General features: G+C 45.7%; 5 protein-coding genes and 1 long non-coding RNA gene across 10 annotated transcripts in view; 3 read left to right on the forward strand and 3 right to left on the reverse strand.

Moving 5' to 3' along the window:
• LOC147190490 (uncharacterized) overlaps positions 1–7231 on the forward strand; it is a 101487-nt gene extending 94256 nt beyond the window's left edge. Inside the window, exons 4-6 of the long non-coding RNA XR_015103695.1 lie at positions 2401–2609; positions 6190–6360; positions 6942–7231. This is a non-coding gene — a long non-coding RNA (uncharacterized LOC147190490). The remainder of the gene's footprint in view (positions 1–2400; positions 2610–6189; positions 6361–6941) is intronic.
• Positions 430–11618, reverse strand: lpcat1 (lysophosphatidylcholine acyltransferase 1). The gene is made up of 14 exons (XM_086136572.1): positions 11369–11618; positions 6198–6337; positions 5348–5562; positions 5143–5255; positions 5013–5073; positions 4439–4497; positions 3074–3108; positions 2826–2880; positions 2675–2757; positions 2461–2586; positions 1986–2133; positions 1448–1546; positions 1238–1379; positions 430–1161 (listed from the first exon to the last, which is right to left on the reverse strand). Exons 1-14 carry the CDS (start codon positions 11453–11455, stop codon positions 1028–1030), a joined length of 1497 nt encoding a protein of 498 aa, XP_085992698.1. The 5' UTR covers positions 11456–11618; the 3' UTR covers positions 430–1027.
• Positions 11619–12682: 1064 nt separating this feature from the next.
• mrpl36 (mitochondrial ribosomal protein L36) lies at positions 12683–13624 on the reverse strand. The gene is made up of 2 exons (XM_086136575.1): positions 13521–13624; positions 12683–13100 (listed from the first exon to the last, which is right to left on the reverse strand). Exon 2 carries the CDS (start codon positions 13087–13089, stop codon positions 12742–12744), a length of 348 nt encoding a protein of 115 aa, XP_085992701.1. The 5' UTR covers positions 13090–13100; positions 13521–13624; the 3' UTR covers positions 12683–12741.
• Positions 13625–13847: 223 nt separating this feature from the next.
• On the forward strand, positions 13848–15690 carry ndufs6 (NADH:ubiquinone oxidoreductase subunit S6). The gene is made up of 4 exons (XM_086136574.1): positions 13848–14026; positions 14210–14263; positions 14798–14920; positions 15548–15690. Exons 1-4 carry the CDS (start codon positions 13883–13885, stop codon positions 15614–15616), a joined length of 390 nt encoding a protein of 129 aa, XP_085992700.1. The 5' UTR covers positions 13848–13882; the 3' UTR covers positions 15617–15690.
• Positions 15691–19194: 3504 nt separating this feature from the next.
• Positions 19195–25184, forward strand: part of ube2ql1 (ubiquitin conjugating enzyme E2 QL1) — an 89644-nt gene continuing 83654 nt past the window's right edge. For 4 of the 5 annotated variants that reach the window (XR_015103663.1, XR_015103664.1, XR_015103661.1 and 1 more), the window contains exon 1: positions 19195–19313. The gene's annotated coding sequence lies outside the window, so the exon portion shown is untranslated. The remainder of the gene's footprint in view (positions 19314–25184) is intronic. The other variant, XM_086136309.1, reaches the window with a different exon arrangement.
• On the reverse strand, positions 21047–23792 carry irx4b (iroquois homeobox 4b). The gene is made up of 6 exons (XM_086136931.1): positions 23411–23792; positions 23109–23294; positions 22823–22935; positions 22085–22241; positions 21826–21979; positions 21047–21750 (listed from the first exon to the last, which is right to left on the reverse strand). Exons 1-6 carry the CDS (start codon positions 23453–23455, stop codon positions 21173–21175), a joined length of 1233 nt encoding a protein of 410 aa, XP_085993057.1. The 5' UTR covers positions 23456–23792; the 3' UTR covers positions 21047–21172.

Raw genomic sequence — 25184 nt, forward strand, 5'->3', positions numbered from 1 at the left:
CCACCCTCCCTGCAGCTATTAGGAATTGGATTTGGAGCAGAACGATCCATTTAGTCTCCCCCCCCCCCCCCCCACCGGCCCCCTCCCCCGTTTCTATCCCCCTCTCGCGCTCTCACTTGCTTCCACACCTCCTCTGTAGGCTTCTCTCATCAAAGCCAAGGCTTAATCTGTCTATTTTTACCTGGAGGAATGAAAGGAAGGGGATGAGGTAATGCTTTTCCTGTCCATCAGGTGGGCAGTCGTGCGCGTCTCGTGTGAAGAGGATTTGGTGAGCCAGCGCCCCCATGTGGACTCAAATCAAACCAAAACAATTAAGCGTGTGCGTGCCAACTATTGAGCGGATGTAAATGGTGAGGTCACTCTGCTTAGAGGGAACCCCCCCCCCCCACCCCCAGCACCACCACCAGCAGCGACACACAAACAGAAGCATTTTGTCTTTTTAGCAAAAACAAATATATTTAATTTTTCTGTCAGACATTGAGACTCTTGTTGAACATTGTGCCTTGTCATGATATAAAACGCAAAGATCCATTCAAAAAAATAAAAATACTTTAGCAGTGTTGTTGCCTTTGTTAAACTGTAAATGAAGTGCAACTCTTAGAGGACAAAGGAAAGCTCTAATTTTATACTACACCAAACCAGCAGGAACACACCAAATGAAACAAATCTCAACATTTTAAAAACTTCTTTTACAAGGTAGCGACTGGGCCCCTCTTTTACATTTCCCCTATAAATATAAATCCGATTTGTATCCGCTTTTAAAAACTAGCAAAGAACAGTACGTCAAACACTTGTACCGAAAAACAACCGCTTGTCGACTTGTAAAAGAAATCTCATCGAGCGAGACAGAAAATGACGCGAGGTGCTTCCGATACTTCCGCAAAGCCTCCCGCGGCCACTCGTTTGTAATCCCGCTCGGTGTTTATTCATCCCACCCTCGCTTGCTGCGAGGGTAACTTAATGTGGCAGAGGCGCCGCATCCCAGAGCGAGGAAGAAAAGAGAAATATTTGTCTTGAATTGTTGTTTTCAGTTATCTTTGTCGTGGCTCTGACCATTGCAAGCGTTGGATGGGCGGATGCGGGATCTGCGCGGGTGGTCTTTGAAGTCGAGGTAGTCGTGGACAAAGCGCGGATGCTGCTCGATGAAACGACGGAGTTTGTCTGGACGGAAAAAAAAAAAAAAAAAAAGGCGAAGAGCATTTGTACCATAACGATAATCAATCGAAAGTGTTCTTACCGTAGGTGATTTTCCCACTGTCTGGTCCGTCGAGCTCCATAAAAAACACGGATAATTCGACTTCTTTCACTCCTAACATGATTTCCAGAGTGGAGGCCAGCTCGTCTTCATGGACCTCGCCGCTGTCCTCGTTCTCGTACATCTGCGCATGAAACCGGGCTAGTTTAATGCAGTACATCAGAAATGCGGATATGGTCGACGGGGTTTTACCTCGAAGGCCAGTTTGAGGGTCTCCATTGACCTGGATGGTCGGTAAATAGTGGACATGGCAATAACAAAGTGTCTGATATCTATGTGTCCCTCTTCATCCTGGACAAAATACACAGGATTGAGCACTCGCTGATGGGAGTATCTGAAGGGGGGGTTTATCAAATGTTGCGTTTCTTGACCAGTGATGTTTTTTTTGGCAAAAGCATGCGACAGAAATGTTATCAAGACATTTCATGGGAACCGTTTTAAATTGAGAAGAAGAAAAAAAAATGCATGTTTCCTTTACACATAAAGAATCTTCAAGGCTTCTCACTCAACTTGTGGAATTCTTGCCATCTACAGACTCTCCACTAGAGGGAGCAAAACAACGGCAAATAAAACCACAGTAAAAACTAAGTGGCATTCCCTTTGTAAAGGGCATACTATTTGATACAGTCTTGTATTCAAAGTACATGATTGGATGATATGCAGTTGAGCCCAGTTACATTTTGAGCCTCATGCGTGCTAATGAATACTTTATGATGAAGTGATCCTCTACCTGGATAAAGAGGCTGGTAACTTCCCGGAGTGTATTTGTAACAGGCAGGTGGAGGAAGCATGCCAGGTCTTCTAAATTCAGCTGATGTCTTAGCAGCTTCCTGGCTCTGCCGGCCTGCTCCTTCAGCAGGCCGTTTGTGATCTTCAGCCTGGCGGTACAAGGAGAGCGAAGCAAATGCCCCGGTCACCAGCCACAATGGAACACGAAATAGATACCGGCGGTCGGTTAGCTGGTGAAATCGAAAGTGAAAGCTATTCTGGAGTTGCGCTCTATCGAGGATTTTCACCGATACGCAGACGGGCCTGCAACAAATCTCCCGGCGGCTAAACGGCTCCACCGCGCGGCGAATATTTACGGTACGCGCAACCGATAACGCTCGCAGTCTCGATTTGCCGTGTTTCTCTTGTACCACCAGATGTCAGCGTCACCCTGACTCCCATCGATTGCGCACCCAGACAAAGTGCCCTCGACTCACCCCAAGCGGCGCAGCAGCAGATTGAACTCGAGCAGGCTGCTGGGGTCGCGGATGCGCAGGGGCCCCTCGGAAAACGTGATGTCTCGGTCCTCAAAGGAAAGATCGGCGAGCGGCACCCCCAGTGCTCTGTCGGGCAAAGGCGGTGGAAGGTAAGTCATTAAAAAAAAAATAAAAAAATAAAAGCGCGTGGCGGCGCCCGTAGATGTGCGCTCACTTGGCCATGAGTTTCCGAACATTGCTGGCGAACAGAGTTGGGTTTTCTTTCTCCTCGTCAGATGGAGTATAAACTGGCAAGTACTGAGGAAAGAGAATGTCAGCTGAGTAAACGGGTCACCGTCCGCTGCGTTCGAATCAAAACTACTCACCTCCATCTCCATGGCATTGTGAGGCTGACACAGAGTGAGCCACAGGATCTTAAACCTGAGAGACAGTAAATGCGGTTTTATAGAAAACAGCATGAAGAAAAAGAAAAACTACACACGGGAGTAGATGAACAGCTGGTCGGTTGGCGGCACGGTGTCACATTCCTTTTGGGCTCGGCTCTTGACAAAAGAAGTCGAAGATGCGTGTACTGCGGTTTGTGGTGCTGTTTGTGTTGGTGTGTTCCACTCACGCTCCGGGCCCTTGCCACGTCCATGAAATTGTATCCTGCGGGAGGGAAGTGGAGAAAGGAAATGACAAACATTGACACCTTTTTGTTTGTTTGTTTGTTTTTTTAATGAAGGCCAGAGTAGAAAACTGTGCTGCTTTTGTATGCGACTGTGGTCTTAACGGTGTGAAAGTAGGTGAGGGTGGAAGGCACAGGTTTCACATTGATCTCTGGTTGCAAAGGGGCCCAAGCTGCTTAAAATGAACAGGCTCGTTCGTAAATGTTTTTTAAAAAAATGTAGTCGTTTTTTAAAGAGAATAGATAAGCCGTGAAATGAACTAATGTGCATGTTTCAAGGCTTTCACTCCTTTAGACGAGTTCAAATGTCATCTAAGCATAGCGACTCATCGCGTGTTGAGACGAGATATCGTCTTAAACGCAGTTTCTCAGCAATAAGGTGACCGCACAAACGTAAGGAATACATGTCGAATACACGAATGGAAATGCCATTAATCTGGTTTCTCAAAACCATTTTTGTAATGTGTCTTGTCACCTGACTTCCTCAAACGTAGCGCTGACTCGATTCAATAGAAATGTAAAGGATGAAACAGTTTGTGCATCGTAAAATATCCGTTTGCCACAAAGATGCCATTTGCTGGTCCGTCCGTCTATGGCGTTTCCCGTTATGTGTTAGCATTATGTCCGAGGTCGTCGAGGCAAAGCTACCGGATTTGGTTTTAAGTACACAACAGTTAATTCTCTTTGTTTTGCGTTGAGTTTGACAGTACACTTTAACCGAGGGTGGCGTTACGGCGCTTCGCGCTTCCTTTTGAAGGATTGTTCATTGTTGTCAAACTGCTGCTTCGTGTGAAGTGAGTTGAGTTGAGTTCACTGCCACCAGAGAGCACCGGTCTGGCATTGTTGATTTTGCTCACAAATCAAAGCAAACAATTGCCCGAATGATGAGCAAAAATAAAACTCAACAAGCCACAGTACCAAATATACAAACGTGTGCTTAGCATCTAACAATAGTAATTGAGATCAGAAAACTCAAAATTTCGAGGGAAATCTGCTGGCTAGTGAGTCATTTATATTTTATGAGGAGAGGGGAATTTAGAGACGTGACACCCGTGTGTGCACGTGCGCACGGCTGTGTGTGTGTGTGTGTGTGTGTGTGTGTGTGTGTATTCGTCATAGAGATGGCTAAATGACGAAAGGGCCGGATGAAATATCATCCTACCAGAACATTGAAGTCATGCAACAAAACAGGGACATGACGAGAAACCATTGCACCACGTACAAATGTATGCGTGTGCAAGAAGCGTGTTCAAGTTTGTTCCTGAGCTTAATTTCACCCTGATCCAAAAAGTTACTGTTAAAGATGTTTACCACTTTGTTTTGGTATCGCAAGACCACCGGTTGCACTGGGAGTCCTGGGATGAAGGCCCCTGGCGAAGCACAGAGGAGGCAACAAATCAGCCGCCACTCCACGAGCGCGCGGACAAAAACACGCCGCCAAACCATCTACACAATAGAATCGACCAATGGAATTACAGAGTGGAATAAACGAGGGATTAGGAAGGGGACAGTAGCTGACAGCAAAAACACGGTTGGACACAGGAAGCGAGGGGATTACAATATGCTCGTGAATAAAGCGCGCGCCGCGCTGTTTTGGTTGAAGTGACCTCCTAATGTGGCACACGGCGTCGAGTTCAAATGAATTTGGATCCGAAGGCAGGCAGAAATATACCAAGTCAAAGCTTACAAAGAATTAAAAGATGAACACCCGAAATTTGTATTGCTCATATACAACAGTTGGGGCTCTGAAGTGTCTGCCTGCCTGTTGAGTATGAAATCACAATTACGGTAATTGAATGAGGGGGCGTGGGGGGGTGGGGGGGGGGGCTGTGAGACCTAAACAAATATGGCTTATAGAACCTGTAGAGTAAAAAAATTATCATACCCGCCTTGAACAAGATGAGGCTTGACCTGTTGGTGCACGTCCCCTCTGGAAATATCATAATCTAGATTTCCAAAAAACAAATGCATCGGTTTCACATCGAAAATAGCCAAATGGGATTGGAATGCGTTACCTGAGGCCACTCCCCTCCAGAGCGCGCTCTCCTCTTGATCTCCTCAACAGTTCGCTTCCTGGAGTCCTGGTCCGAGCGGAATACAAAGACCGGTCTGATGTACTTGATCAAGGCTGGGGAGACAAAAAAATATATATAGAAATGAACAAATCAATAAAATGGAAGTATTTGCCAAGTTGTAAGTTAGGTCGAGCGTGTGACTCACTGCCCCAGACGGGAATACTGCCGCTCTCCAGTTTGGTGACGATGGAGCACATGGTGCAGGTGACCGGGATGGCGTCAAAGTAGGAGGAGTGCGGTGCCACGGTGATGATGGGGGCCTCGGAGGGCGCCGCCCGTTCGCCTTTCACTTTAATCCAATGGAAGCCTCCACAAAACCACATGGCCCGCATGATGACGCGCAGGGAGAGGTCGATGAAACTGTCGAGGGCACAACAAACGAGTGCATCAATCCTGGATCCGGTCATATTCATCAAAAATAATACGAATAAAAATATCCGGATGAACCGTTGATAATTGTTGAAATGCTTGAACCACCATCGGGTAGCGCGCAAAGTGTTGCACGTCCAATTAAAAGTCAGCAGCGGTTTGTTATTGAACAAATTAGCACTCTATTGTTGTTTTTAATGCAGTATTGTCTTCGCTAACATTACCTGCGGACGGCTGCTATTTTTAGACATCACGGTCATGGCGAGGCTAACGCACATTTGCTAAGTTCAGTCATTAGCCGCTGATCTTGAACGACATTACTGATGTAAACCGACTGGATAAAAATAACATGAAAATAAATCAAAGTAGGGCTGCATGATTTGGTGGAGGGGGGGGGGGGGGGTTGCAACTCAAGACAAGCTGATAAATCTGAAATCCATTTTAGTAGATACAGGTCAAAGTTGACCCCGAACGGCCTCGGTCTAAACAATCTTTTCATTTTCATTGTTGAAATGGAATCAAATTTCAGGCTTTCAAAGTGACATTTAGGTTGTTTTTTTATTGCTGTCAAAACTGCTCAAATGAGACCCAAACAATAAATATTCTGTCCTCGTGAAGGCGCGCACCTTCTCCACCATGACTGTGGCTCCACGACGTATTCCGAGCGCCCCAGCGAGGCTGCGAAGGCGAAGGGCCAGGCCAGCAGCATGAGGAAGGACACCGCAAGTAGTCGAACTGGAAACACCGTCACAGACATAAATCCAATCTACAGAACGGAAAAGAGACGATGTGAGCGCAAATGCAACAAACGGGACATCCTTTGAGGCTGAAAGGCGCACTCGGACATTCCTCCGTATTCTGAGAAGGATGCACAAATGCCATTAGTTCAGTGGAAAGGGAAACGGCTAACTCCCAATTGAATCCATACAGACAGTCGCGCTTTGTTCCAGGGCCGGGGTTTTTAATGGCTTCGCGCGGACGCTAATTAACACTCGAAGCACAGCAACATTACACAAGGGAAATAAAGATTTGATTTGGTCACATGTACAAATTCATTAAACATGGCACATTAATAAGGCTCGGTTGCCCTCGAGTCCGTAACAGTGTTTTGTTTTGTTTTTTAAATAGCAATTAGATGTATTTGCATAACAGGAGTTTAAAAGCGGCCATACATCGACGCAATGAATCTCGGCTGAAGCTCTCCTGCGTGCGCTTTGCGTATTCACCCTTTCGCCCTTCCGTGGCAAAACCATCGGAACGCATTCAGAGCGCTTTGAAATCTGCTTGCTGTGCTATACCCCAAGTCATACGTCTGCAACGGCGACGCTCCAAATGTCCAATTCATGTCAACAGAATTCTTCTGTCCCCAGGGGCGCGTTTGGAGATACGCAGAGTAACACCGGATCGAAAGGCGAGAAAAACAGTGAACACAGAAATCAGTAAGTAAGTGCACCACAAAATAATGGGGAGATTTATAAGTTGCGTTCACTTAGGTCCCGTCGAAAAAGATAGAGATGGTCGCAAATCTGTGTACCATTCAGTCATTCATTGTTCAAAACAAATGGGAAGTAAAAAGAAAAAAAAAACACAGACTTATTTTTGACACTATTTGTGTCCAAAAAACAAAATTGACTCATTTTCCAGTTTCCGATTTTATGCACTAATGGAAAATGGAAAAAAAATCGGATATTTTTAAAAACAATAGAAGGGGCAACAGCTCTGTCTGCTGTTATGTCTACTGTCATTTAAAATTGTATAGAATATTTTGGTTGGACTTTTCAAACATTAACTGACATTAAACTTTTTTTTTTTAAATTGAGCATTTTCAACTGTCCCAAAAAAGCAGTTTGTGTGTGTGTGGGGGGGAGATTGTGACTTTTAAAAGAAATAGTACTCACCGTCGGTGCATGTGTACAGATATATTCCATATCATACGACATATCGAACTTTGAAAATGGGGAATATATCAAATGCTGTCAAATAGGAAAGCATAAACAGTGTGCGCTAATAATGAATCAGAATCCGGATATTGATCCCATCTGACAGTCTCATCTGACGACCTCATAGAATACCAATAATTCAGACATCCGAATATGAATAATTCAGACATACAGTTTGAATAATTGAGGTGAAAGTGTTGCAAATGGAGATGAAAGCCCTTAGCAAACATTATGCAAGGGGAAAAGCACCCACTGGTCATGTGGGACAAGATACATGACGGTCAACCAGGGCAGAAATGAGGATGACAAGTCAGCTTTTCTTTCGCCGTATTCCGACACGTAGCGATGGTGCGCATTTAAGCAGGCTGACGGTGGTGAAGCCCCGCCCCCCCCCCCCCCCCCCTTCAACTGGCTTGCTGCTACTTTGAATTGATGTGCATTTTGTCGCCTCTTTGGGGAATGAGAGCTTACCCGCCCCTATCCCAGCACCCTCTATCCATCTCTGGAGAAACCCAGGTGCACACTGCAGGCCTGTATTAATAAATCAACAGTTATGAGGTTGATTTAGGACGCTCTATCGCTCTTCTTCCTGCCTCCCAACCCCCACTTGGGCCTGATCTGATGCATCAGAGCTGAACAAATCCATCTGGGAGCATCCTCTTGACATTTTCATGGGAGGGGGTGGAACATCCATCCATTTTCTAATCTCTTTAGCCTTACGAGGGTCGCGGGCAGCCTATCCCGGCCGTCTTCGGGCAGTCGGCGGGGGACACCCTGAACTGGTTGCCAGCCAAACGCGGCGCACGCCTAGTGTTGACGAACAACCATCCGCGCTCATATTCACACCTAAGGACAATTTGGAGTGATCCATTAACCTGCCGTGCAGGTTTTTGGAATGTGGGAGGAAACCAGAGTACCCGGAGAAAACCCACACATGCACGAGGAGTAACTCTGCAAATGTGTATTTGCCCTATATATAAATTTAGAGAGAGAGAGAGAGACGCACACACACCTTGTGGAAAACACATTCAATAAAGTGCCAATTTTTTTTAATACATGAGGAATTATATTCACCCACACAATTCATGCACAACAGAAGTAGTCTGTAAAATATTTGTTGAGAAAGTAACTTTCTAAACCATTTCAAGCCTTGACGATTCGAGACAGCAAAGTAACTGTTGTGGCATTTTTCAGCCTGCTCGACAACTCGACATTCCTGCTCTCTTCGACATATATTTAAAAAAGAAAAAAGCAGGTTAGCCGGCTGGGGTGATTTATGGAGTTTAGAAGTCCTGTTGTGGGTTCAAATTGAGGAAATCTGACGTCTGCCTGTGTACCACGGGAGAGGTGGTGGGGGGTTTCCCCTCGCCAATTGTTGTGAGAAACAGGTTGCGACGTGTTTCGCACTTGAAGTTACGGTCCACCTAAATTCTGCTTATGACATCAGATATTCATCTCAGGAGACCCGAGAGTGCTTAAGGGGGGACGCTTTTGCTTCTGCTGTTGTTTGATAAAAGGGCCGCCTTGCTTGGAGATCATCGCAGCTCCACCAAATGTCTCGTGTTTTGTTTTCGCTGGAGCTGGCAGGCGTAGCGGCATGTGCACTGCTAAGAAATGTGTGACTCAGCTAGAATGAGTTCTACAGTCTGTCTGCTGTCTGCTGTCAGTTTCCTGACCTGCTTGTTCGAAATTTCTGCTTACAACAAAGTACCAGAGGAAAAAATGTGCACGTGCATCCGGCAGGATCTGTTTTCCTGTCATAGTTCGCAAAGCTTCAAGTCGCGACGCCCGGAAAGTCACGTATGGCGTTTGTACGATGGCATGTGACAACTCCGCGTACCTCGCGAGAGCTCAGTGTAGCAAAGCCTCCACATTTTGCTTTTTGTTTGGCTTTTTTTTTTTTTGAATCAGCGTCTGTGCACATTGTCACATTAAGAGTGAAACGAGTGCCTTCACTTGCAAATGTACACACCCTTGTTGTTCACTGAAGTTATTTCAACAAGCCAGAACTTGAGTGTTATATTGTTTACTCTCGATTGTGAGGCATGCTGGTGTCAGTTTGACCCTGAAACAGATTATTCATATTTCCAGGATTTCCTCGTAGTGATACGAGTGGTACTCGGGCTCCTTTTAGTCACATAAGAATAGATCACTGCCCATGTACTTTCAGTTGTGTTTAACTTTAAGTTCATTCCAGTGGTACTTGTAAAAAGTTTGTTTGGCTTTGGAGGTTCCAATGTATCTTTCATGCCCAAGGCAAGTATAAAGTCATGTTTGTTTTTGTAAAAAACACTCTTGTGTGAGCTGGAAAAACACACCTCACCGCCACATTAGTCAGCATCAGTGGGAAGTGGGAAGCAGAACATCTTTAGTTTATATTTATGGGTATCCTGCTGTCATCTGGTCCAAACAAACCTGTTTACAAGCTCCTTCAAACGCCTTGTGGATAAATGGCAGTGATAAGCGCCCACTAACGACCTTCCATTAGCGAGATTGGCAGAATTCGGGAAGACTAAATGAAACTGACGCAAGAACGAGAACATTGCTTATTGCCACCAAAACAGGGAAAATTCAATTGTCTCAGTGGAAACTTAATGGGGGTAAATAACAGCGGCGGCAGTCAGGCTGTTTTCACCGAGCCTCTGTACTTGGCATGTTTTGGGCGCAATGAAAGTAGGCAGGAAGCTCCCTGAGGCTAGCATAAAAATAAAAAAAAATGAACTTGCTGCACTGACAAAATTGTTTGAGTATTGAGTGTGTTTCTAAACATTTGCGAAGGAACCCCAGTCTTTAAAAATAAGATAAAATCAAGACGAGATTATAAAGGATCAAATTGAAGTATTGATTGACTGATTCAAGCTTTTCTACTGGTCTGTCAGATGAGAACAGAAGCAGAAGCGGCGCTTTCTACCGTCTTTGTTACCGATTTGCTGCTTTACTGATGTATATGTTAGTTGCTCCGTGTACAGCGCGTTGTATGCAGCGATGGCTGTTTGAAAGTGCTCTATAAATACAGTTGAGTTAAGAAGCCATCCATCATCAGCAACAGCGTGTCCGTCGATCCATAGGTTGATTGATGACAAGGCATTTTAGTGTCTGCTCTTCCCAAAGCTATGCTAGATTCAGGATGGAAGCACAGCTGTTCAGCAGTGGAATCCTGCGACGCTTCGGTTTCATGTTTGCTTCGCCAGTACCAGTCATGTCTTGTTACGCCATAAACATGAGCGCGACCTTTTAGCCTCCAGTATTATAGATAGACCTTTTGTCATTACTTCATCACCTACATTAGCATTTTTTTTTATGAGTCCAAGTTGCAGTTTACTCAGTTGTCGTTGTGCTTAACAACAATACACAGTGTGGTACACAACAAATGTAAAAATCTACGCACAACTGTTCAAAAGTCAGCTTTTAATAAAATATAGATACTTTTAAATAGCATATAAAGTTTTTTTTTTTATCTTTCATCCGTACAACTCACGTTGTTTCTTGGCAGCAAGAGGCCACAATAAGGTGACATAGCACTACTTTTGTCGAAATGAAGCTCCACTTCAACATAGTTCTCAAATCAAGATGGCACGAGATGATGGCAAAACAGAACTTTTGTCGAAATGAAGTACCTCAACGCACTACAACATAGTTCCTTTGCACCGAGCTAAATCAAGGGGCTTTGCAAAAATTAATTTATCATATACGGGTTAGCTGCACATCTCATCACAATTACTATGTTCTGCATCGTAATAAACACACAATGCAGGCGAAATGACCGGTGGCAGTTATGCAGTGACACACTAAGTCACAGTAAACCTCTTGTGCACTGATGAAACAAGTAAACATTCCAGAAACAAGCAGGGACTTACCTTTATTTTGTCTGCCATGCTGAATTTTAATGTATGAACGAAAGGGTTCCTGCACCACTTGGAGGGTCGAATGCCCGACGAGTTCATTGCTGCCCGCGCAAGCCAAAAAGTGATCAAATAACGGTGGAAACCTCGTGTATGTTACTCTAAAGTCGTTCCTTGGTGTTGTGCGTGAGGCGTCTCAACGTCTCGTTTTGTTTCATTGGCCGAGAAAGGACTGCGAGTAAGCGCAGAATTGCGCGTGTGAGGCGGTGCGACGCTCGGGGAGGAAACCAGAGGTCCTATTACAGCAAGCTCGCGAGATTGCACACGTGCAGTTCCGGTTCTAAAAATAAAAGCTTTGGTTGACAACGTCAACTTTGATACCCCTGACAGCCCGTACGTTGCTTTCTTGACACGTTCGTGTGACGTTAGCAATTATTTTAAAACACTTTATTATACTGTAGTGGAATTTTGAGTCCCCCTGTTGAAATCGTGAATTTCCCCATTTTCACACGCATTTAGTCTCCAATGTTTGTTGTTATTTACTGATCATGGTCTCCAATGTTTGCTGTTATTTACTGATCATGGTAATAACAAAGATGCCTATTATTATTACCATTACAAATAAAATGCATATCGTTGAGATAGAATATTGTGCAATTTATTTAGGGACAGACTTGGAAGAAAGTCTTACGATCAGAGGCTGCAAATGTCGTATGTAAATGTTGTAAATAAGCAAACTTACAAATTCAGCAGGGAGATCAAATAATTATTTCCCCCCACTTAGCTGAAACATGTTCCTCCATTTGGATACTGTCCTGTATATGAACCTTCTTGGAAAACCATCCGAGCAGGTTTGTTGTTTGTTGCCAAATACATTTTACACCAATTGTACCACGGGCCTCCAGTGGTTTGCACTACAAATATGACTGCTCTCAACTATGTTTTATGTGTGTGTGTGTGTGTGTGTGTGTGTGTGTGTGTGTGTGTGTGTGTGTGTTTCAAAGGGTGATACGAAAAAAATGCTTTTAGCTTTCAAAAAACAACATTAGGGAAGTGGAAAATCAGATAAAAGTGTGGCTGCCAGATACTGGCCACAGTGCTCCCTAGAGTGAATCAATTTGACCCCCCCCCCTTCTGAAGGAATAATGAATGAATAACAGAATGTGAAGGCCCTCTACCGATTTTACACTCTGTCAATCCTAATAGTTTAGCTGTTGTTGTAAGATACAGGTATAGGTGATATTTTTTTTCACAACTTCCACCCTGAAATTCAAACAGTGATCTTTTGTGTATATATCTTCAACAACAAGAAGTAACGATCAAAGGGGGCGTGGTCACCAAACTATTTTATTGTCGTAGCAAAGTCTCAATCTTCAAAACTTTACATTTCAACCTTGTCTCTGCTTGTGTCTCGGATGCGTCTTGCAAAACACAAACAAGCGGCCTCTTCGACGCACGAAGAAACAATCTTTGCAGCGTCTCTTCAAGGCAGACTTTGTTTTCATTCCATTAGTGGGTTGGATGCAGGGAAGATGCTGACATTGTCCCAGCAAGGACGGTCCGCACGCTGCAGGCTGTATGTGGCTGATTCTGGCTGATGACTTCGGTACCGTGCTAAGACTGTACAAACATCGGTACGAAGCAACTGCAGGTAAATAGTTCCAGGTTAACCGATTAATGTGGGTCATCTGTCGAGTCAAGGAGGCTGCCAGTTGCTTCAAGAGGTGAGATGCCATTTGGTCCAGGTCTAAAACAATGTTAAGAAATTAGAAAAAAATTATGAAATGTATTCATATTAAAATTTGGCATTTAATAAATGTACAAATAACGCACGTAGTCCTCGGTTTACCTCCCTATGGCAAATTTGTATTTAAATCTGCCATAAATATAAACAAATGTAAAACCGTCAATACGGCGGCAAATGAACGTAGCTTTTTGTGCCGTTTTCTTACGACGCCGCGTAAACTAATTTAATAAGAAGCGGTTCATAATTTGGTGAGGCAGAGGTATCTTGATGTAACTCCTGGGTTGAATCCGAATGTTTTGTGGACGTGTACCTAATAATATGGCCGGAAAGTGTCCGACCTTGGCTGAGACGATCATTCGCGGACCAGACATCTTATCAATTCTCTGTGGGGTAGTATCAAACAAAATGACATGGAAATACCTTAAAGTAGCTCCTCGACAAATTAACCAGGGACAGAAGCCCGATAATGTGGGTTTCGATCTCCACAACAACCGCGTTGCAGGGTCCACTCTGGAGTATGTAGCTATTTCCGGGGGGCGGTATTTATTTTACCCTGGGCTTTGTCTTACAGACAGTTTCTTTGGCATTTCCTCGTTCAAACAGAAAATATCATATGATTTTGTAAGTAATATGCAACAATAGAAGCAGAAGATATTGCGTAGTGAATCAGATGTTTATGAACCATACAGACGTTTTGTGTCGAATTGTACCTGTAAGACATTATTTAGGGACCCCTTGTGGGCCGTGTGCAGAGCATCTTGGGAAGAAAATTTGTTACAATCATGGCGGCCGCTGTGATTCGAGTGCTGTCCTTCAGTAAAACGACTAAGGCGTTAGTTTCTCCTTCGAGGCTTTCTACAGCGACTGTACAACGTTACAGCGTGGATGTTTCCAGCACCGGCGAGGCCATTACGCACACTGGACAGGTACGTTTACTGGACATTTGTAGTGTATAATTATTGTTATCAGTGTGTTGTTTGTGATACTGGTTATCAAACGACATTGACGTTTCCGGCCAAAATTTGACACACTATTTCTGTTGTGACAATAACCGTCTTGAAGAAAATAAGTTGTTGTCGGTTTTTACATTTCAAGTGTTTTGTACGCAGGTGTTTGATGCAAAAGACCCAAGGAGGGTCAGATTCGTTGGGAAACAGAAAGAGGTAAGACATACCACTCGGCGTGTAATAGATTACTCTGTCATACTATGTATGCAGTGCAATGTTTTACTGTCACTGGATTTTCGGAAATGCATAGTGCACTTGGTTTTGGTCGTTCGTTGTTGTTTTTTTTAATTCGGTGGCAGGCGTCAATTTTAGATCCATAAAGTAAAAACTAATACACGGGTGCGTCTAATCAATTTTGCAGGTAAACGAGCTCTTAAATCGAAACAGCTGTGGCGAGAGCGAAACTAGCAGCGGTTTTTACTTTTGGGACTTGGATTTGCAGCCTCACTTTTTAGGAGGCATGTTTAAATTTCAAAATCTATGTTGAAATGTAACAGTGCACTTGTGTGTTTAGATTTTTTTCCCATATCTTTCTCAACACCCTGTAAGCGTATAGCCTGTCATTCTGTCAACCATTGTGAATATTTGTTTATTAGTCTCCGTGGAAAAATGTCACATATTAAAAATAAAACAAGAGGCAAAAAAAATTTACAATGGAAGGTTGAATTCAATCAGAAATGTCTTTATTAGGTCAATAAGAACTGGGCCATCAAGTTGGTGGCTGAGGAAAATGTGACTGATGTCGAGGCCCGTGTCGTGTCCTGTGATGGCGGCGGTGGAGCACTCGGTCACCCCAAAGTCTATATTAACCTGGTAAGAATTTGAGAAAGCAAATAAAGAGGATGTGTTGGCGACCCTTTTCATTGTTACTCAAATGTACCATCAGGAAGTAACCTGTGTTGATGCTATTTTCCATTGTTGAAATGTTTCAAAACATAGACATTTACTGACTGGGCAATATTGCCATCACCGAATATAGTCCTCACAATTGTGTATTTCCAAGAAACAACTGTTAAAATGTCTCTAAATTCAATCAAGCGTATGTTGAACACACGGTACTTGTTGGTAAGTGTGGGTGTGGACTCCCACAGTTTTCCGAATAAATTCCGCAGCTTTTATGAACGGCCCGGGAAGACATTTCCTTTTGAAAATAGCCACAGAGGAACTCTTTTTCTAATGACTGGTGAGTATTCATGCCAGAGATTCTGGTTCTGTTTTGTTTCACTCTGGTCGGTGGGGTTGACAAACACCTCTGCAATTAAAGTATACACTCATTTCCTTTTTATCTATTTAATTGGGTAGAGAACCATTGCTAGTTTTCTTTTAAGGATTTACATCCGGTATTTATGAAGTGTAATCGTTTTGAAACGCGCAGCTCCTTAATAAATGCAAATGTGTGAGGCGTAACCATACTAATTATTGTTTTGGGTCTCTTTTCAGGATAAAGACACAAAAGTGGGCACATGTGGCTACTGTGGATTACAATTCAAGCAGAAGCACCATCACTGAATTAGCTCTTGCCTCTTTGCTTCACTGTGTAACTTGCAGTTATAGTTAATAAATTATAATCTACATTCATGAAAGTGTTTCCCCCCCCCCCTTCTCTCCCCTCTCCCCGCTTGGTGGTATGGAAAGCCGTTTAAGCATTTAATCAGTGCGCACTTGATATCCAATTTAAAGTCCATGTATTAATTCTCCCTGTCCTCACTAGAATGATAATGTTGTGCTCTCGTTTAATGGGTACATTATTGGTAACATGGACATTTATTCCCCACTTTGGCATTTTCTTGGCTGGGGAAAAAATTCCATGTTAAAGGTAAGTCAAAATTATTAGTCTGCAGTGTGGTCATAAGTCATGATGGTGTCGTTAAGTTTGCCTGACCTGTGCGGGGTACAGGCAGCATGGGTTCAGTTCTCAGCGGTTCTGGGATAGGCTCAGCACCCCCGCAATCCTGAACAGGAAAAGGCAAGTAGAGAATGGCAGGGTAGATTTTGGTCGTGCTCGTGTGGTCCAGGAGGGCACTTGTGGGTGACAGCGGGCCTAGTCGTGTTCCAACCATTATCCAGCGGGTCGGTGGATATTAATCGTAATATATGATCGAAAGAACGAATTACAACAATTGTCTTTTACACTGAATCAGGTAAGGACTCCAGTAGCGTACAACGGCGCGATACATAATCTCTGAAGCTCCCGCGCCCCACCACAGTTTCCAGAGTAATGCAGTTCCCATAACCGGCCACCAGGTGTCGGCATTGCTCGTTATATTGGGCAGTGCTGCCTAAAAGTGTTTCCCAACCTTGGTTGAGTCAAGGCAGACCTCGTTTTACGTTGGAGAAATTTCACGGTGCAGTACCCCCAACCAGAAGAGAAAATGTAACGCGGCAAGTATTAATGCTGAAATGATGAGATTGTGTTTCACTTACAAATGTACTCCATGTGAAATCTGAGCCGGTTTAATTAACCGCAAAGCCGATTTACTCGCGGGAAGCCGTGACCTTTTCTCTTATATGTATGGCAACAGGTGGATGGATATACAAGGTTATTCTACCTTCTGCCACCTAACAGAGGATCATATCATTGTTCTGTCTCATTATACGTTACAGATGTAGAAAGATGAAAAATCATGTATTTCTAATGTGTAAAAAAAGAAATAATTTTTAGATGAATGCAACTGGGTAGTTTTCCCGTGGTAACCCGGTTGGGAATCACCACTGTGCAGTCTATCAAACTAAAGGTAATTTGATGGTTCGCCATTTATTGCTGGCAAATTTTCTTCAATTCCAAATGACTTTGTATGTGGTATAAGCGTGTTTTCTGCTGGTGACGGGCTCTGAAAAACTTTGTTTAGTTCTTGCCAACAATCTGCACCGCTCCGTTCAAACTGCAGGACATCAGGGGCGAGAGATGAAACACAGCAGTGCGGAACAATGCATGTTTGAAGAAGATCAAATCTATATTTCATCAAGCTTATTCTCCACAGACCTCTGCATGCCAAATTGGCCCACACTTGCACTCCAGACAGCACTCGTCTGCTCTGTCCCCAGTGATGCAGCCGGTGGAACTGCATTTTCCACACCATAGAGCTCAGGTTGGGGTTGGGGGGTTAGTCAGGCTGATATAATTGGCCCCGGTGACTTGTGGAAGTGAGGCTTCTGCTTGTAGTTCACCTCATCTATAGTCAGACTGCTGTGGGTGAGTGAAGAAGTGCGGGGGAGAGGTGCGTTGTTCGAAATGAGGCGGGGAAGCCCGGTTCATGTCAGAGTTGCCTGGTTGGAGTAGTCGGAGGTGGCGCTTGGTTGAGTTGTAGGCAATGCCAGGGGCAAAATCTCTCAGATGAAACTGAGCATATGAATCGCGCCGAATGAAACGACGCGTACTTACTTTGGAGCGGGATTTTAACTTTTTAATTATTTAATCTTCCTAAACGAAGCCCGCAGCATAGCTGGCGTCTGTCAAGCGTCCTCTCCAAACAAAGGCGAAGTGGTCCTCGGTCACCTCCGCCGTCTTGACTCCCGGGATGATCATTTCAACTCGATGCCCGTCATGAGAGCGTGCACTATGAGAGCGGAGCGTTCAAAGATCCAATCAGTTAAGTCTGCTGTTATATTTAAAAAGTCCTCGATAGATCATGAAGTAAAATGCCAGCGAGTTCCTGAAGAAAAACATTCCCTCACTCCGTGCAAAACATTCTCCTCATCGCTGTAATTGCCCCATTAAAATATTTCCCTTCGAAGATGTGTCATTTTACAAACCCCTCGGCTCATTATGAAGCTGCCTGCAGCCAATTATCTGAACCTCCCTGTCTGGTGACCCAAAAAAAAAAAAAAATGGAACTGGGGTCTCCTTAGGCAGATCTAGGAGCAGCCTGTCCTCATATCCACGCTCATTGTACAAGGCGGCAAAACAAAAAACCGACCTTTGGTCATTGTCTTGGGGCGACTCGTCTGAGCTCCGCTTTGGAGTGAGGTGACGGAGCATCTGACCTTTTGAGCGTGGAAATAATGACTTGTTCGACTGCCAGCAGCCGAGAGGGTTACTGCGGCGTGCGGGCGACACTTCGGGCGACATGTGACAGGTTTTCGAGGAGAGAGTTTGCACTCGGCACCTTGATCGTCTCGGAAAACCAAAAGTGCGCGCGCGACGGGACACAAGAGATTTGGAGCTGCGTCGATGTGTGCCAGCCGCTGCGCGCGTGTAAGGGAAATGACAGAAGGTGTGGACAGGAGTCATTTCAACTTGCCAATATTTTGCAGCGTTGAAATGATGTGCTTACGAAAACTGGGTCAGGGCACGTCGACGGCGCCACTTACGCACGGTGAAACCCGGACTTGCATATCAAGTTTACAAACAAGGTCGCCAAGCAAATCGTCGCTTGGGTTCACGAGCGATGCTTCTTGACGCTCTCTTGTTCTTTCCGTCAAGCTGCTTAAATGCACATCGCGTTTCAGGTGCATCCGGGTTTTTTTTCTTTTTGTAAATGAACCGGCCCTGTGCCTGAATCATGTAACCCTGGAAAGTGTGCGCCGCGTTCGCTGAGCTCCCGTTGATTAGGTAAGCTTTCTTCAGTCGGAGCTGCACTGCAGCGACGAGGGAGCGCTAGAGGGGGCGTCAACATTTAAAGAAGCGGTACACTCAAGTATGACAGCGTTATTGCATTTTATTCGACACGTATTTTAGAATGCAATGTTGCAATTCGCATTTAAAAACATTAACAAAAAAAAAAAGTTTTTTTTTTTTTTGGGGTGTGGTTCGGGCGAGGCTAGCATAAATGAATGGCCTTTCCATTCATTTCAATGGGAAAGGTAAGTAGAAGTAAATCAAAGCAACAACGCAATTCAAAACAAGCATCCATAAGTTTGTGCGAGCAACCCCCCCCCCCCCAAAAAAAACTGTCATTTTCATTTTCCTCCGTGTCACTCACGACCTAATCCACAGGGGAGAGGTGGTGTGAGACAGAAAAATAAACAGTGGCTCGAACATCTCCCAACCTGTACAGCAACTCACTGTGGCTTAATCACATTTTATGGCCCAGGGAGAAACGCTTCATGTCAGGCTGACTGCTGAGTGTCTCGCCTGTGTTTCCGCAGCAGACGGTGGCGAGGTGACGGATGCCAGGAGGATGGAGGTAGCGAAGGGGGCCGGGTCACCGAAGGTAAAGCGCAAGAGGCCGAGATCCACCGACGACACCCGGAGGAAGTGTCAAAGGTCAGTGCAGCGAATCGCAAGGCGAGAAGTTTCACAAGGAAAGAAAACGCAACTTTGCATCCGCGGGTGAAAAAAAATTGCTTACTAAAAATTTGGACAATGTTGACTTTTACGGCCGGCCACCCTTTTCAAAATGCAATTCTAAGTCACCGTAAGCAAGGTAAGTGCACCGGTTGCAATTGTTCACCGACTTAGCTCAGCCCTATCACGAATTTCTCCATTTTGATCCGAGTCGACTGAAAACGGGACTCCCCCCTTGTTTTAAGTCGCCGTCTTCAGATTGCTTTTCGGCGCCCTTAAGTAAATGGCGAAAAACACTTCGGTTCTCAAGAGGAAAAGTTCCGCCTCCCGCAGGAGAAAGAGTGAAGGCGAGGGTGCACTCAGAGCTCTTAACCCCACTCAGGAGAGGGTCAGCCTCTTATCTGGCTGCCATGTGATAGCCGTCAGAACTCCACTTCTTCTTTTAAATTCATCATTCTGTCGGCCGTAGTGCGAGCTGAGGGGGGGGGGGGGGGGGGGGAAACCGCGCGAATGGTCACCATTTGCGTCGCGCTTAACGAGGCTTTCTGTCAACCAGCCGAGGGAAGAGAACTTTACAAAAATAAGAAGTCAGATGTCATTATTTATCATCTTGAGTCTTATTTATTTATGAAGCAGAAAGAGAAGGAAATTCTCGGATGAATTCATCCTGAATTATTTAATCTAAAATGGTTAATTCCATACAAAGCCTGGGAAGATCCCTCCTCTGTTCTGATGAATACTTTATCACCGCTCCGAAATCGAAAACGGGAGAACAATGGGGGGGGGGGGGGGGGGGGAATATTTTCTTGTTGTGCTGTGTTTAAAAAATACAACAAAAAAACAAAACAAAACGCTACTTTAATAGCTTTGAGTGCTAAACTTGACCGTCCCGTCCCCCCCCCCCCCCCCACCAAATTTCAAGCCGATGCGACGACATTGCGATACTCCGTCTAATGTCGACGACGCCATCCGGCGTTGCGTTGTTTATTTCTATCACGTGCGATTGTGGCACGAACTCACTGAAGCGGCGCCGCGCACCGCGCGGCGCTGTCTTAAAATGACTTAAGTTTTATGAGGCCTTTTAGTGGCAGAGCGTTGTCTGGAATTCCCAGGATGCCAAAGTCAAAAGATGCCTAATGAAAGGGGACGCATGGCTGATTGCAGCTATATCTGGAGCTCGGCTGGAAGTGGCATCGATTTAACAATTTAGCAGCACCCTCCTCTGTGTGTTTCCATTAGTCACGGCTGAATACGATCCACTTCCCCCATTTCACTCCCTTGAACAACGCACACGTGCATAAACACGCACGCGTGCGCTCACTCGGCCGCCGAGCTACGGACCGCATTGTTTTAGAGGATTTACAAAACTGGATTCGGCTTCGTTCGCGCGCGTCAAGCAGAAAGCGCAAGAGGTACGATATGGCGCGGTTTGTGCACGTGATGGGCAGGAAGATGTTCTTGCGTCTTCGGTTGATGCTCGGTGAATCCAAGAACCGTCCGGATCGTGTCCCCGTTGAGTGTCGACGAAGACCTTTTTGGGGATTCGCGTTCTGCAGTGACTCAACTGGGAAATATTCAGTCGTAGTGTTTTTAATCATCTCGGGGCATGTCTGTTATTGTGATAGGAAGGTGCGGCAAACTTTTAAGTCATGAACAAGATCAACAAATGAGAAGACTCTTTTGGGCCCCACCCCCCACCCGCCCCCCGGCATCTTTGCGGTGATACACGACGACAACAATGTGGATTCTTGTGAAGACCCCGAATCGGTCACGACACCAAAAGTATAAACTCGACATGACGAGTCCAGCAGCCTTTGAAAATGTCGGCGTTGGCTTGACTACGACAAAGAGGAGGTCGATCTCACGAGTGCGAACGGTTGTCCTCGCGCCCTGCCGCTCACGGCCGCGTCATTCAAAGCGCTCCACGGCGCGGAAGAAGCCTTTGCGGGATGAAACGGCGCGGCGTGGAAAACGCCGTCCACCCACTCCCTGAGCGTGTCCACCGGTGATTCCCGCTTCCCGTCCGCTTTGGGCAGCGCCACGTCGGACGGAAAGCCCGGAGAGGACGAGCCGGTCGCCAGCATGCAGGGCGGATATTCTGGCTCTAAGCCGCGATCCAGAGACGCCGCCGTGTTAGCGATGGACCAGATTTTGGGTTTGTTGTCTGTCCCGTGCACATCCGCCATCGAAAAGAATGCGTTCTGGTCTCGAACCGCCCCGACTTTGGAGAAGTCCGGAGACAACCTGTCTGAGCTGTGCGGCGGCTCCGGGTCGTACGCGAGGTGACCGGGTGGAATGTTTGAATCCGCTTCGTCGTCCTCCGGTGGAAACGCTGGCTTCGGTTCACAGTCGGACGCGTCGGACTCCAGGAGGTCAAAGTCTTCGAGATCGCTCTGCAGCTCGGCAGACTGTTGATCTGGGAAGCGAAATCATCACTCATTCGTTCATCATTTCTTTTCGATCCGAGCGGAATCCGTTTCGCGGCTGTTACCTGGATGCTCTTTATCCCCTTCCCGTGACTTCTCCGCTTCGTCGCTGTCTTCATCGCGGCCTCTGTCGTCCGAGCTTTTACAAGCTCGCGGTGACCACGTCACCTTGTTCTCCTTCTTCAGCCTCCTGCGGGCGTTGGCAAACCACGTCGACACCTGAACAAGCGGTGGTAGAAACTGTGGTTTTGGGGTCCAAGCATTCGCCCTGCGGCGATTGGATGCGTCTTGAAAGACGCAAAGCGAGTTGTCGTTTGTGCTCACTTGGGTGAGGGTCATCCTGGTGATGATGGCCAGCATGATCTTCTCTCCTTTCGTTGGGTAGGGGTTCTTCTGGTGCTCCTGCAGCCAGGCCTTCAGGGTGCCGGTCGTTTCCCGGGTAGCGTTTTTACGCCGTGAAGCTCCTTCTGAGGAGGAGTAACTGAACAATTGAAGAATCATTCGAGTGGGGCAAACACTTTTTCGGGGGGGGGGGAAATGTGGAATCAATTCCTGTGCGTGTGTGTGTGCATGCAATTTTTTTTAACGGTAATATTGTGGCGTGCAATGCGTTGTGTCTTTCTTTTTGGTACAATTGCACGAGATAGACGCGTTTCTTCAAACGTCGATATTTGCATTATGATCGTCTCCGTTTTGAACTGTGGCACGCGTGTGCACTGAATCACATTGGCAAGTTTTTCTGTTATTGGTTACCTTTTTTTTTTTTTTAGCTAGGTGAGAGGAAGAAAAGAAATAGATCAATCAACGACTCTCGTTGTGATAAGAACAGCTTTACGCTGACATCACACCAACAAAACTGCCCTGACAGTGAAACTCAAATACAATGCGACCGCCCCGCCAGCCCCCCCCCCCCCCCCCCCCGCGGGTGTAACGTGCATGTAAAAGTGCAATTTGGGGCCAATCCAACGTGATGCCTTTTTATTTCCATATCAACAGCTTTGACTTAACCAAAGAAGACAATTTTCTTTAAAATGGCAGTTTTAAAATAAAAATCATCCTTACCCATATCTGTCGTAAGAATAAGGGCCGAACGTGTATTCATAAGGATAGCAGGTAGCTGTCTGAGAGGTCCCCATGTGCACTGGTGCAGCCACCCCTTTAGGCTGTAATGGTCCCTGCAATTACAGTCGATCCATATTCAGCATCAAACGCAGTTAAACTCCGAAAGCTATTCAGCTGTGAGTAGCACACTTCTTCAGTCACTTTCCGATTCCCAGAGCTCCGTCCTTCCTCCCACTTCATCGGTGGCTGCTAATGTTCAATTTTCAAAAGTCAATACGTCACTCACTCTCGGATAGAGAGACGTGGCGTCGCCGGAGCAGGTGTTATAGTAAGCTTGGCGCTTTGCGTAAGGGCTGCAAACGCCGATGCTGTGGCCAGAGGTGAGCTGGTGGCCCGCGGAGCGCAGCGCCGGGTGGGACGGCGGCGATCCGGGCTCCAGACAGCCGGCTAGGGGGCTGGCGGTCATTAGAAACTTCGGAAACAAGTGCAAAAAATATATATATTTGCGTAATCGTCAAGTTTATCCTCTGGCGAAATGGTAACACATCAACAGTTGTTTCTGTTATAATGTAAATCAAAAGGCTGTACCTGTGGTGGAGTGGAGTAGGAGTATCCCAGTTGAGAGTAAGCCATGATTGAATTTAGATCAGAAAAAGCTTTTGTCAAAAAAAAAAAAAAGAAAAGGGAGGGGGGCGGATAAGAAGTCTACTATTGACGTTTGTCCAAACTTAAAGCGACATACTGACAAATATAGTCATAAAATTGAGAATTTGAGTTCCATCTATCGCCTAATCCAAAGTTGGTCGCTGGCTGTTACGCACAGCAAAAAGACGTTTACGCACCACTTTCATTTTCGGAACGGTGATAATTAGAGTTGGGGGAGTGGGGGGGGGGAGTAATTTCCCCCGGTCCCCCGCAGATGCTCCGCGCTCTCTGAAGTGTCACAGCCTCGAGTGCGTCCCAGCGAGCGCACGAGGGGGAGATCCAACCAAGAAGCCCCCTCCCGTAGCGCTCCTGCAATTTAAGGCGCGCCTCTGTGACGTCACCCCGTACCCGGAGCGCGTCGCTCACGCTCACGGGAAGACACTCGCGTAACCGATGCTCTTTACTTCAGCTCTTACTCAAGAATACGGAACAGCTCTGGGCGTAATTAGAATGTCATCAATTCTCTTTTCCAAAATCAACACACACATTGATTTGACGGGGGGCGGGGGGGGGGGGGGGTGACGCCTTGACACCACATTGACACAATATGATTGATGACTACAACCTGGTATTAGCATAATCGCTTTGCCCCTGTAGTTGAGATAACTTGTCACCATGGAGAAATCTCCCTGTCATCAACACATTCATGACTGGGGGGCCGCCGGGGGGCGGGGGGGGGGGGCTTCTAGTCCCCTCGGTAAGCAAATTAATCAAAGAATAAACAGCCAGCATTCCCTTGAGTAAGCACATTTACCAAGTGAATGACTTGTCATGTTTTTAATAATAAAGCCTTAAACGTTTTGAGCAGTTTTAGATCAACTTCACACTCGGCCGCGTTTTACTCAATGGTGTAAGATTCACAATGTCACAATTTCAGATAAAGAAAGATTAACCCCCACACCACCACCACCACCACTCCAATGTAATATAAATTGCCCTAAGAAGCTATTTATTTAAGTGCGTTAGTTCTGGCTCACTTAGCATCTCACATACACACACGGAGAACATCAAACGGAAACTTCAAAAGTATCGAATTTTTTAAAAGGGTGCAGGAAAAATGGTTACAGAACGGAGCAAGGGGATGCGAAGGGGTAAAAGGCCAAAATATTCCCAGTGCAACCAGAGTAATGCAAGAACAACAGAGCCGCATCGCCAGAACGCGTCTTCGGCCCCACCGGAGGAAGGGGAGGGGGCGAGACTGCATCTGGGTACCTTCCCTTGATTGACGTTCCATTTGTCCCCTGAAAGGCGCTCATATCGTGAACACGGACAAAGTGTCTCCGCGCTCATCTGTGCTCAAAGCTCGGAAATGAAGTTCTCTCCGTACGCCGTCGTCGCCCGTCTTTGCACAAAACGGATGCCACTCCAAGACAATGGCAATTTGTTTAGCTCGTGACAATGAACACGAGTGGCTCCTTGGTCAGATCTATTGGGAAAAGTTGCGAGAGGCCATGACGGCTTCCTATACACAAAGACCATTCAAAGCGTACGTTTGATTTCTCTTTTTGAATATTCAGTGGGCTACTTATATATTAATATACGGTGTCGTTATAAATTTATGGAATTTTTCTCCAGTAAGTATAAATATATATATTTCTTACGCCCCTGCGTTCGTTAGACCGTGATTCTATCTTTCTGATCGCGCTCCCCTCACATC

Source organism: Hippocampus guttulatus, chromosome 18, assembly GCF_054856545.1.
Source record: "Hippocampus guttulatus isolate MCC_2025c chromosome 18, RoL_Hgut_1.0, whole genome shotgun sequence".
NCBI classification, from domain to species: domain Eukaryota; kingdom Metazoa; phylum Chordata; class Actinopteri; order Syngnathiformes; family Syngnathidae; genus Hippocampus; species Hippocampus guttulatus.

What these genes read in the sequence shown, in the direction of transcription:
- mrpl36 (XM_086136575.1), bottom strand. Translation starts at nt 13,089, where the DNA reads ATGGCATCTCACCTCTTGAAGCAACTGGCAGCCTCCTTGACTCGACAG.
- irx4b (XM_086136931.1), bottom strand. Translation starts at nt 23,455, where the DNA reads ATGGCTTACTCTCAACTGGGATACTCCTACTCCACTCCACCACAG. An exon ending in CCACGTCTCTCTATCCGAGA is followed by an intron (nt 22,936 to 23,108) that starts GTGAGTGACGTA and finishes CTGTAATTGCAG; the next exon opens with GGACCATTACAGCCTAAAGG. An exon ending in TATTCTTACGACAGATATGG is followed by an intron (nt 22,242 to 22,822) that starts GTAAGGATGATT and finishes TCAATTGTTCAG; the next exon opens with TTACTCCTCCTCAGAAGGAG.
- lpcat1 (XM_086136572.1), bottom strand. Translation starts at nt 11,455, where the DNA reads ATGAACTCGTCGGGCATTCGACCCTCCAAGTGGTGCAGGAACCCTTTC. An exon ending in GCATGGCAGACAAAATAAAG is followed by an intron (nt 6,338 to 11,368) that starts GTAAGTCCCTGC and finishes TCCGTTCTGTAG; the next exon opens with ATTGGATTTATGTCTGTGAC. An exon ending in CCACAGTCATGGTGGAGAAG is followed by an intron (nt 5,563 to 6,197) that starts GTGCGCGCCTTC and finishes TGCCCTCGACAG; the next exon opens with TTTCATCGACCTCTCCCTGC.
- ndufs6 (XM_086136574.1), top strand. Translation starts at nt 13,883, where the DNA reads ATGGCGGCCGCTGTGATTCGAGTGCTGTCCTTCAGTAAAACGACTAAG. An exon ending in CCATTACGCACACTGGACAG is followed by an intron (nt 14,027 to 14,209) that starts GTACGTTTACTG and finishes TTTTGTACGCAG; the next exon opens with GTGTTTGATGCAAAAGACCC. An exon ending in TCGTTGGGAAACAGAAAGAG is followed by an intron (nt 14,264 to 14,797) that starts GTAAGACATACC and finishes TGTCTTTATTAG; the next exon opens with GTCAATAAGAACTGGGCCAT.